The 11,766-nt window shown below is 42.3% G+C and overlaps 1 protein-coding gene across 1 annotated transcript; it reads left to right on the plus strand.

The window, feature by feature from the left end:
• The first annotated feature begins 2,374 nt into the window (after window positions 1–2,374).
• LOC138878448 (uncharacterized) lies at window positions 2,375–5,509 on the plus strand. The gene is made up of 3 exons (XM_070158126.1): window positions 2,375–2,635; window positions 3,557–3,778; window positions 5,471–5,509. Exons 1-3 carry the CDS (start codon window positions 2,375–2,377, stop codon window positions 5,507–5,509), a joined length of 522 nt encoding a protein of 173 aa, XP_070014227.1.
• The last annotated feature ends 6,257 nt before the right edge of the window (window positions 5,510–11,766 follow it).

Consider the following 11,766-nt stretch of genomic DNA (forward strand, 5'->3'; position numbering starts at 1 on the left):
CCCTGGAGCTAATGGTTTTGGCTATCTATCTAAATAGTTTTGTGTATTGTTCTTCTTTCCTTCTTTGTTACTAATTCGTGTGTGTCACAACTTCAAGTACCAAATGGCAGCTAACAATGCCAATGACCCTCTTGGAAATGTGATTGCGGGCAAGGAGGTAGATGATGTCAGAGATGATGAGGTGCCTCTTGTACCTCAAGGACAACGTAGAGGCTGCTAGGCCAATGCTAATGTTAATGACAATATTCCAGATCCTCCTCCACCACCTCCAAGAGTGGCTCCTAGAGTGCTTCCGAACCAAGGCTATGCAAGTGCTATTGTCCCACCCTGAATCCGGGCGGGCAATTTTCAAATAACCAATGTGATGTTGACCTTACTAGAGCAGCGTGGGTATTTTACGGGCGCTGCAAATCAAAATGCTTACAAACATCTCAAGGGGTTCGTGGATACATGTTGGGGGAGCAAGCAAACTAATGTGTATGAGGATGCTCTTAGGTTGTGACTCTTCCCATTGTCACTTATAGGGAAGGCATTGGATTGGCTCGAGCGACTTCCCAACCATTCCATCACTATTTGGGATGAGTTGGTGGACAAGTTCATTGCAAAAAATTTCTCACCGGGGCATATGGCTGAATTGAGAGATGAGATATTGGCTCTCAAGCAAGAGCCCACGGAACCTTTTCATGAGATTTGAGAGCGTTATAGAACAATGGTGAAAGAATGCCCCAATAATGATATGACTGAGGCAATGATCCAACAAACCTTCTACCGGGGCATTAATACAACAAACCAATGCATAGTGAACCAACTTGTTGGGGGCAACTTTATGAAGCTATCGTATGATGAGGCATGTGATATTATTGACGAGATGGCTAACACTTCTTCTGCGTGGCAATGTAGAGCCAATGTGCCCCAGGATGACCCCACGGTTACTCATTTGTACAAAGAGTTACATGATCATGGGCAGGCTATAGCTGAGTTGACAATGACGATGAACCAACTAGCAAAGGCGCAGTTGCAACAAGTTCAAAATCCTCGCCAAGTGAATGTCATGGAGGGCGTCAACATGCTTGTCAACAAAAGAAGACAAAGAGGGCAATAGAATCAAGGGAATTTGGAGCAATTTGACAATGATTGTGGTGGATTTTGAAATGATGGTTATGATGAACAAAGTGAAGAGGTGCAATACGTGAACAATCTTCAAGGCCAAAGGGGAAATTCTTCCAACCAACAACAATGGAGACCTCAAGGCAATTGGGGCAATCAACAACAAGGCAATGGTAATTGGGGGAACAACAACCAAAACAACAACTGGGGTAATCAGAGCAACAATCAAAACAATCAAGGAAATTGGAATGGTAATAACAGCAATTGGGGTGGTAATAACAATCAAGGTAGATGGAATAATGGCAACCAAGGAAACCGGGGGCAAGGCTTTCAAAGGCCCCCAATGTACCAACAACCGAACAATCCACCCTCATTTCCCTCTCAAGGTCCTAGTTCTTCTAGCAATGATATGGGTAGAATTGAAATGATGTTCGAACAGATGATGAAGAAGAATGCGAATTCTGATGCGCAGTTGGCTTCCCACAATACCTCAATCAGAAATTTGGAGGTTCAGTTAGGCCAAATCTCTCAGTCCTTGAATACATGCCCTAAGGGTGCTCTACCAAGTGATACGGTAGTGAACCCGAAGGGTGGGAACAATCATGTGATGGTGGTAACTACAAGGAGTGGACGAGGCGGTAATGTGAATACCTCCAAACAAAAGCAAATTTTGAGTGATGATGTTGAGTTGCAAGAAGATGAAGTTCCTTTGGTGGTTGAAAATGTGATTAATGAAAATATGAATGAAGAAGTGAGGATTGATATTCAAGATGTCGAGGTGGAAACTTAGAATGATGTGAACCCATCTAGGGAACACATAATAGACATGCCGGAGCCGGTTGTGCCTAAAGCCAAGGCTCCTTTGCCAAGGCCACCTCCACCTTATCCTCAAAGGCTCTCGAAGTAGAAAAATGAGAATCAGTTTAAAAAGTTCATTGACATAATAAAGAGCTTGTACATTAATGTACCTTTGGTAGAGGCTCTTGAACAAATGTCGGGCTATGCTAAATTCATAAAGGACTTGGTTACAAAGAAGCGTTTTATGGATTGTGAAACTACAAATATGACTCACCAAGTTAGTGCTATAGTACATTCAATGGCCCCGAAGCTAGAAGATCCCGGTGCTTTCACCATTCCTTGCACCATTAGGAGTGCGGATTTTGTTAAGGCTCTATGTGATTTGGGGGCTAGTATCAATTTGATGCCCTACTCGATTTTAAAAACTTTGTGGATTGGACAACCTAGGCCGACTTCTATGAGATTACAAATGGCGGATAGATCGATGAAGAGACTATTGGGTATTATTGATGATGTGCTTGTCCGGGTGGACAAATTTATCTTGTTAGTTAACTTTGTGATCTTGGACAGCGAGGAGGACTACAGAGTTCCTATCATATTGGGAAGATCTTTCCTTGCTACGGGGAAGGCCTTAGTTGATGTGGAAGCAGGAGAACTCACCTTCTGGGCTGGTGATGAAAAGGTGGTCTTTCATGTGTGCAAATCAATGAAGCAGCCCAACAGTACCGAGGTGTGCTATTTGTGGACCTTATCACAACAGTGACAATTGATGACACCAGTGTAATGATCAATGTGGAGGACCCATTGGAGGCCGTATTGTTGAATCTTGATATCAATGATGATGAGGGTCGCATGAAGTGCGTGAATGCTTTACATGGAATAGGCTCTTACTCTTATGAGCCTAGGAAATTATCTTTGGACCTCGAGAATAGAAAGACTCCACCAACTAAACCTTCAATTGAGGAGCCTCCGGTGTTGGAGTTGAAACCACTGCCTCTACACCTCAGGTATAAGTTCTTAGGCTCAAATTCTTCTTTTCCAGTTATTCTTTCTTCTTGCCTTACTAACATGCAGGTTGATGCCACATTGGCATTGCTTCAAAAGCGGAAAAAGGCAATTGGATGGACTTTAGCTGATATTCGGGGGAAAAGCCCCGCATTCTGTATGCACAAGATTATTCTGGAAGATGATGCAAAGCCCTATTTGGAGCATCAAAGGATGTTGAACGAGGCAATGCAAGAAGTTGTGAAAAAGGAGGTGATCAAGTAGTTGGATGTCGGGGTTCATCTCTAATAGCTCTTGGACTTCACCGGTTCAATGTGTACCGAAATAGGGTGGCATGATCGTGGTTACAAATTCACAAAATGAGTTGATTCCCACAAGAACTGTCACCGGTTGGAGGGTATGCATGGACTACCGCAAGTTGAATAAAGTGACCCGCAAGGATCACTTTCCTTTGCCTTTTCTTGATCAGATGTTAGACCGACTTGCTGGGCGTGCTTTTTACTGTTTCTTGGATGGGTATTCTGGGTACAACCAAATCTTGATTGCTCCGGAAGATCAGTAGAAGACCACATTCACTTGTCCATATGGCATATTTGCATTTTCGATGATACCTTTTGGGTTGTGTAATGCATTGGCTACATTTCAGCGACGTATGATGGCCATTTTCACTGATATGGTGGAAGACATTTTGGAGGTGTTCATGGACGACTTTAGTGTTGTGGGGGATTCATTTGATGAGTGCTTGAAAAATCTTGATAGATTTTTGGCCTGTTGTGAAGAAAATCTTGTTCCCAATTGGGAGAAATGCCACTTTATGGTGGACGAGGGCATAGTTGTTGGGCATAAAATTTCAAAGCATGGTATTGAGGTAGACAAAGAAAAAATTGATGTTATTTCAAGGCTCCCTCCCCCTACATCTATCAAGGGAGTTCGAAGTTTTCTTGGGCACGCGGGGTTCTATCGGAGATTTATCAAAGACTTTTCGAAGGTAGTGAATCCCTTGTGCAAGTTGTTGGAAAAAGATGCTAAGTTCATGTTTGATGAAAAATGCAAGCAAGCCTTTGAACTTCTCAAGCATAAGTTGACTACCACTCATATCATTACCGCACCCAATTGGAACTTGCCATTTAAGCTCATGTGTGATGCGAGTGATGTTGCGGTTGGGGCGGTTTTGGGTCAAAGAGTGAACAAAATATTTCATCTGGTGTACTATGCCAGCAAGACAATGAATGATGCTCAAGTGAACTACACGGTGACCGAGAAAGAACTTTTGGCTATTGTGTTCGCAATGGAAAAATTTCGGTCGTATCTTATGGGTGCTAAGTTTATTATTCATACCGACTATGCCACACTCCGGTACTTGATGACGAAGAAGGATTCCAAATCTAGACTGATACGATGGGTCTTGTTATTTCAAGATTTTGATTTGGAGATTGTGGACCGGAAGGGTAGTGAAAACCAAGTGGTGGACCACTTGTCTCGCTTGGAGGAGGAGGGGAGGCCTCATGATTGCCTAGAGATCAATGATTTATTTCCCGATGAACAACTCCTTTCGGTGTCGATGAATGATATGCCATGGTTTGCCGGTGTTGATAATTTCTTGTGACTGGTATAATCCCGTGTGAGCTCTCTTCTAACCAAAGGAAGAAGCTCAAGCGGGATAGTTTGGATTTCTATTGGGATGAACCATACTTGTTCAAGATTTGCACGGATGGTGTGATCCGAAGATGTGTCCCAAAGTAAGAACAATTGAGTATCTTAGAGGCTTGCCACTCCTCACCCTATGGTGGTCATCACGGTAGGGTGAGGACCTCCTCGAAAGTTCTTAGTTGTGGGTTTTATTGGCCAATGTTGTTCAAAGATGCGGGTGATTTTGTGAAGAGATGCGACGAATGCTAAAGAGCGGGTGGAATTTCGAAAAGAGATGAGATGCCTCTCAATACCATTCTTGAAGTGGATATCTTTGATGTATGGGGCATTGATTTCATGGGCCCATTTGTTAGCTCTTGTGGGAACACTTACATTCTTGTGGCGGTTTACTATGTCTCAAAGTGGGTTGAAGCCGTGGCTTTGCCTAACAATGAAGCCCGGAGTGTTGTTGCATTTCTCAAAAAGAGCATTTTCACAAGGTTTGGCACTCCTCGTGCGATTATAAGTGATGGGGGTCTCATTTTTGCAATAGAGCTTTTGACACTTTGCTTGCAAAATATGGTGTCAATCACAAAGTTTCTACTCCCTATCATCCTCAAGCGAGTGGTCAAGTTGAAGTCTCCAACAGAGAAATCAAAAGCATATTGTCAAAGACGGCCAACGCTAATGGGATCGATTAGTCAAAGAAGTTGGACGACGCTCTATGGGCTTATAGGATTGCTTACAAGACCCCGATTGGTATGTCTCCGTATCGGTTGGTGTTTGGGAAAGCTTGCCATCTACTGGTTGAATTAGAGCACAAGACCATGTGGGCTTTGAGGAAGCTAAATCTTGAATGGGATGTTGCAACCAATCTTCGTGTGGAGCAGCTTAATGAACTTGATGAATTCTGATTCCATGCCTACTCCAGTTCTTCCTTGTAAAAGGACAAGATGGAGTACCTTCATGATAAATATGCTTATAGTAAGGAGTTCAAAGTGGGTGATTTGGTTCTCTTGTTCAACTCTCGGTTACATCTGTTTCCGAAAAAGCTTAAGTCAAAATAAAGTGGACCTTTTGAAGTGGTATGTGTGACCCCGTTTGGTGCACTTGATTTAAAGAACAAAAATGGGGAAGTTTTCAGAGTGAATGGGCATAGGGTCAATAACTACTTGGGAAAAATTGATGACAGCCACGTGGTGGCACTTCTTCATCTCAAATGATGTGATGGTAACCTGCGTCGTGCCGCAACGTTAAATCAGGCGCTTCTTGGGAGGCAACCCATGAGTTTTTCTTCTTGTTTTTCTTTGATTTTCATTGTAGTATAGGATTTATTTTTGGACAGAATGGTTGTGAGATGCTACAGGATTGTGTTGATGCAGTGCATGATAAAGTGAAAAAAAATGTCAAATCTCTGAAGTTTTCAATGCGGACCGCACTACATTGTCTGCGGCCGCAAAGAACTCAGTGCGGGGAGCACAAAATCAGTGCGGACTGCACTGATGATGGATGAAATTAACAGCTCTCTGAAGTTTACCACCGCGGCTGCATTGTATTTTGTGCATTTTGTGCGGACCGCAGTGGCTGCCTTGCATGAACCTCATGACTTTGAGTAGTACGGACCGCATTGCCATTTAGTGCGGTCCGCATTGGGTTGGTAAGCTAGGCCCCAAGTTCTTTTCTATAAATAGGGCCTGAGGCCCTCCTTTTACACTTTTCGATCCTTTTGCTCTCAGAACCCCTAAAACACTATTCAACATCCCTATTGCTCGTAACTAACTGCTAGGAATCATTAATCATCAGTAACTCTCACATCTGGTAACTTAACTTCTTCATCTTTTTTGGTAATCCGTTAGGCAAGCGCCTAGGGCTAGTTTTTATTAATAAAAGAAAAGAAAATTACAATAATTGGGAAAAGTACAAATAAGGGGGACAATAGCACCGGTCTTGTTACCCATATGCCTTGGCTATATAATCACTCTTCTGCACCTCACATTGCCTTATGATGGCAGCCTCATGTAGAGGATTCATGGTGTAGCTGCCGGCAAAGTCTCACGAGGGCATATAATCTCACAGCCGTGTGGATATTTTTTCCAGAGTCATCGGACCAAGGTAACATAAACCGGGCTAAACCTTACCTTACTAATCCTATTGAGGCTTTAAAGAGCCCCGCATACTAGCAAGCATGTAAAAAATAGGAACTTGAAAGTACCAAGTATTCTATGATCGCCATAGAGTTTATAACACACTCTATGACGCTATTACAAGTGATGATGCTTTGAAAATGATAAACTAAAATAACGTAGAAATTAGAGTCTTGCCCCTCATTTATCAAACTTGTGAGTTCTTCAATTTGAACTTCCTTAAAATCCTCTTTAACTGTCTTCAAATAATCTTCAAAATTCTTCATTTCTTCTCGGATCTATTGGACCTCGTAGATGTGGAGGTTACAACCCCTTTTTGCTTTGCAGCTCTCATTGGGAGTTTCCTGAGTGTTATTTCTTGAGTCACCTTCTTTTTTTCACTATGGTTAGGAGAGATATCTCCAATTGTAGCCGCCTCTTCCGGACAAGGTTCAATCAATTCATCTTCATTTGCTTCGTCGGAAATGGCAACACGTAAGTTGGCCTCAAGTTTTTGATTAGTTTTTTCTTGTATAACCATCCACAGTGGTTCATGCCTCTTCAATCTCTTTGCACTACATGGTTCATGTCTCTTTGCCACTGAAACTTTCAACTTTTGTGAAGTTGTTTTTGAGCCAGCTGAGTATGCACATCTATGAGGTTTAGGACTGTCCAAAACATCCAATAGTGCCCGGTCATGGTTTGAAATCCCCAAGTCTACTGCTGCATCGCTTGAATTGACTGCATTGTGATGTTGTTTAAGTTGTCCTGCATTTGGATGCAATAGTGCATCACCTTGTGTGCCTGTAGGCTGGTGTTGTTGCGCATGAGATTGACCAACAGTAGAAGCATCTTCTTGACGATACTGTTGCTGCCCAGATTTACATGTACTGACTTTTTGTACGCTGGTAGTAACAATTGCCCGATAACTGTCCGCTGAATCGGCGTGATTATCTTTCTCCATTTCAAACTGATCTGACCAGCTTTTGGATACTACAGAAGATTTCATGGGAACATCCTGTAGAAAATGTGCTGGGTGCACTGAGTCTTCTTAAAGAGTAACTGTATCGTTGGAGGGAATGTGTTTACCTGCTTTAGCTTACTCTTTTTTGGAGTTAATTTTTTGTCTGCTTGCTGCAGCTTCCTATCTTCAGTGTCAATGTTTGTTTTTTCAGTTGTACTTCCTTGTTGGCAGCAGTAGCTTTAAAAGCTACTTGAACCAGTTCTTTTGCCTGTTCAAATACAGATTCAGTTATCCGAATATTCCCCTGCCCCTCTGAGTGTGCAAATTCTGTAGTTGTGTGCCATGGAACAGTAGCTGCACTTGTATCCTTGGAAGCTTCAGTAGGTGAGTTCAACTGAGTTGTAGCAACTTTGCCATCGAAATCATGTGCAGTTTTTCCTGTGGGAAGTATCTGCCCAGCTTGCACAGCAGTAGCTACAAGGGCTGCTGGTTTTTCAACGAAATCAACAAGTGCAACAGTATTTTTATCAACTCCAGTACCCTGACTTTCCCCCTCTTTAGCCACAACAACTTTAACCATAACACCTTCCTGACCATGTCCAAAATTAGGTTGATCTCCTTCTGCCATAACATCCTTTGCATTGGAGATATGTGCAGTAGCCCCAGAATTTTGGACAACACCTGTTACTGCCATTTTCTCCAATGGTTCAACATGTGTAATAGCTTGGTCACCTGTTGCTTGCAATGCAACATTAGTCTCCAACTTTGCTTCTTGACAATCACCATCTGGACATGCTATATTTTTTACCATACTTGTATCATGTTCCTTCGAGGCCTTATCAATTGCATCAGTAATCGGTCGACAACCTCCTGCAACTGTCACCAAATGATCAAAAGCTGCTTGATCAACAGTAGGAGTCAATGCAACAGTAGTTTTCCAAGCTCCAGGATTGGATTGCAAAACTCTAGCTGAATTTTCCATTTTCTCAAACCTTGATGCTGTAGCATTTTCCTTATCTAAATCCTCAACACTTTCATGTTCATGTCCCTCGCCATTCACAGTAACAACTTCATAACCTACTGCATTATGAGGTTGTTTAGTTGTAGCAATACGAGGTCGATCACCTTCTGTTGTAGTCACAATAACACTGCCATTACCTCGTTCATTCAACACCTTATTTCCTGCTTCTATAAACATAACTTGAGACATCCTAGCTAAGGCACGATCTACAGGGACAATATTAACAGTATTGTTGTAAATCTGTGTACTAGTAGGAATGTTAGCATCAATTAAAATTGCTTTTGGTCCAGTTGTTGTTGCTGCCTCGACTTCACCTTGTAAAGTTAATAGTTGTTGCTGCCCACTATCATTCAAATTACTGCTATTCCCTCTATCATTCAACACCCTATTTCTTGCATCTACAGCCATAGCTTGAGACATCCTAGCTAAAGCACGATTGACAGGAACAGTAACAGCATTCTTTGATATAACTGAGTTGTTGAAAATCTGCTGCTGCCCACAATTTCTGGTTATCTTCTATATTTAACTCCATTATTTGGCCATCTCTTTTTGCATTGAGATAGTCTCTAACATCACCTCAAAGTTTTTCAATAACTGGACCAGCTGCCTCGACCAAAACAAGACCACCTTGAGACGCAACCTTTATTGCTTCGTCTGCCATCACCTCTGTTCCAGCTTGTTCTTTCATAATTCGACACACCTTGTCATCATGTCCTTGATGCTTGCAATAAGTGCAATACTTTGGAAGGTTTTCATATGCTACCTCCTGGTAATGCACGATTATTTTACCCGAAATTCTGTCCATAATCTGAAGCTTAACCTTCTTAGGATGTTTGTCGAGCAAATCAAGAATCACCTTGACCCTAGCAGCACTAGGTCGTGTTCTTTCTTGCGTCGCCTTATCCACAACAAGAGCCTTACCAACAGCTGAAGCAATAGATAGTAACGACCTCTTAGCGAAGAAGTTAGGTGGCAAACCTGGAAAAGAGATCCACACGACTGCCATGAACGTTTCCTCCTTCAGATTGAATCCTAGTGTCCATGGGAATGTTCTGAAAAAGAATTCATCACCTTTTGCCTTGACATAACCAGTTGATCTTGATAAAAACAGAACATAATCACTGTAAAGATCAAATCTGATCAATAAGTGACGAAAATCCAGCAGCCCAATATTGCAGCGACCTTGAACATCGAATTGCGACGAAAATATTTTTCGAAATTCCTGTAGCTCAGGTTTTCCATATGAGAGCTTCATTACAACCGCTTGATGCAGTCCTTATTTTCTTGTAAACTCATTAACTTCATCAATGGTGAATTTTATTGTAGGCTCTCCATGATCGAGTTTAACAGGGAACAACTCTATTTTTGACGAAACTGTGGCAGCTTGTTTTGGATGAAGTTGCTCAGCATAAGTTTGTTTTGGATTAGGATTTGAATTCATCTCTCCCACAACCAAAGGCTGGGGAGAGGATGATGCATCCATGGTTCTTCAGCACTCCATCAAAATGACAAAAAATGCGAAGAAAACAGAAGAAGCAGCGATGTAAATCTGGAAGACTGGATGCTACAGTAACGCTCGATTTAAAATCAAGATTTGTTACAGATTGTTTTCAAAGAGAACTTGGGATTGTTTTCAAAGAGAAGGGGGTTCTTTTGAGACTAATCTTGTGACGTTACCTTGCCGGACGCCGGAGTTATGAGGCGTGAATAGTGACGGCGGCACTATTCACAGAAATCCTATTTGTGATCTATAGGGTACCCTACCAGCTTGTAACAGCTATCTCTAGTGTGACCTTTTAGTTTGTAGTACTTAACTTCTTTTTAATTGTTTTAATTTTATTATTTTCTTTTAATTTTTGTTTTTCTTGTTTTTCTTCTGTTATTCCCGTATTTCTTTCAATTCGGTAGTTTAGAGTAGTTAATTCCTTGTTAAAGTTAGAATTAGGTAGTTAAAAACACTAGGCAAACACTTAGGGACCTTTCTTAGGTGTAAAATTGGACTTAAAATCAAAATACATTGAACCATAAGTTAGTGCTGCTTCTGGGTACTTAGTGCGGACCGCGGTGGATTGTGTGCGGTCCGCGGTGCCTTTGTGCGGTCAGCAATGACACTTTGTGCGGACCGCATTGCTGAAAGTCCTGAAACTTGATCTTCGAGGACCACGGCCGCATTGCATTTTGTGCGGTCCACGGTGCCTCAATGCGGACCGCATTACCATTTTGTGTGGTCCGCGGAGCAAATGTTCAGAGAGTAGGTAGTCTGAACCCCATCTTTGTGCAGACCGCATTGGCATTTTGTGTGGTCCGCACTGACCTTTGTGCAGCCGCACTACATTTTGTGCGGTTCGCATTGTGTAAAATCTGCAACAGTCTGCAACCTTTTCTTTTTTGCAACTCTGATCTTAATTACTTCTACTAATACTAACAAGCCTAATGGATGTTGTTTGCAGACAATGGTGAAACAAAGAGGCAAGGGTTCTAAACAAACTGGTCGAGGTGAATCCTCTCGGGGAGGGAAACAGAAAATGATAAGACTGACTCCTCAAGCCCAACAAAACATTAAAAACATGAGGAAGATCATTAAAGATGCTGATAGGGCCATTGACCAGTCTGGGAGTGAATACGAGCCCTCCCGGGATATATCTTCAGACTCAATCCTAGAGTACATCCCTGATTGGCCGGAGAGAAACTGACTAAGAGACACTCCTCCACCTTCCCCCGCTACCCAAGCGTCATTAAATGTATCTTTTGGATTGTTTGAGGGCTCAGCTGAAGATAGTGGGGATGAATACTCCACCTCTCCCACAGCTTCATTATCCGGAGAGGGTGTAGTAGGAGAAGAAGAGGTAGTAGGATAAGGGGGTGAGCCCCAGGTTGGCGTGGTAGAACGAACTAGAAACCTGGAGGTGTGGCAAGACCGATTTATAAGCGAGGTATCCTACCATAAATTCAGAGAATGGTGGCTTGTGAGGAAATTAATTTCGGAGAGAAGTTTTGTAGATAGAGACCTTTTGCCTCACAACCCTAATGTGAGAAGGCAGTTTAGAGAGAGAGTGGGTTGGGAGTATTTCTTAGACAACTGTGAGGATATAAATGAGCACCTAGTCAAGGAATTCTAC

Source organism: Nicotiana sylvestris, chromosome 9, assembly GCF_000393655.2.
Source record: "Nicotiana sylvestris chromosome 9, ASM39365v2, whole genome shotgun sequence".
NCBI classification, from domain to species: domain Eukaryota; kingdom Viridiplantae; phylum Streptophyta; class Magnoliopsida; order Solanales; family Solanaceae; genus Nicotiana; species Nicotiana sylvestris.

Bases quoted from the DNA above. Each gene is read 5' to 3' on its own strand.
- LOC138878448 (XM_070158126.1), top strand. From the start codon at position 2,375: ATGGCGGATAGATCGATGAAGAGACTATTGGGTATTATTGATGATGTG. The intron at 2,636-3,556 runs GTGTGCTATTTG...GCTACATTTCAG, and splicing joins AGCAGCCCAACAGTACCGAG to CGACGTATGATGGCCATTTT. The intron at 3,779-5,470 runs GTAGACAAAGAA...TGCCTACTCCAG, and splicing joins TTTCAAAGCATGGTATTGAG to TTCTTCCTTGTAAAAGGACA.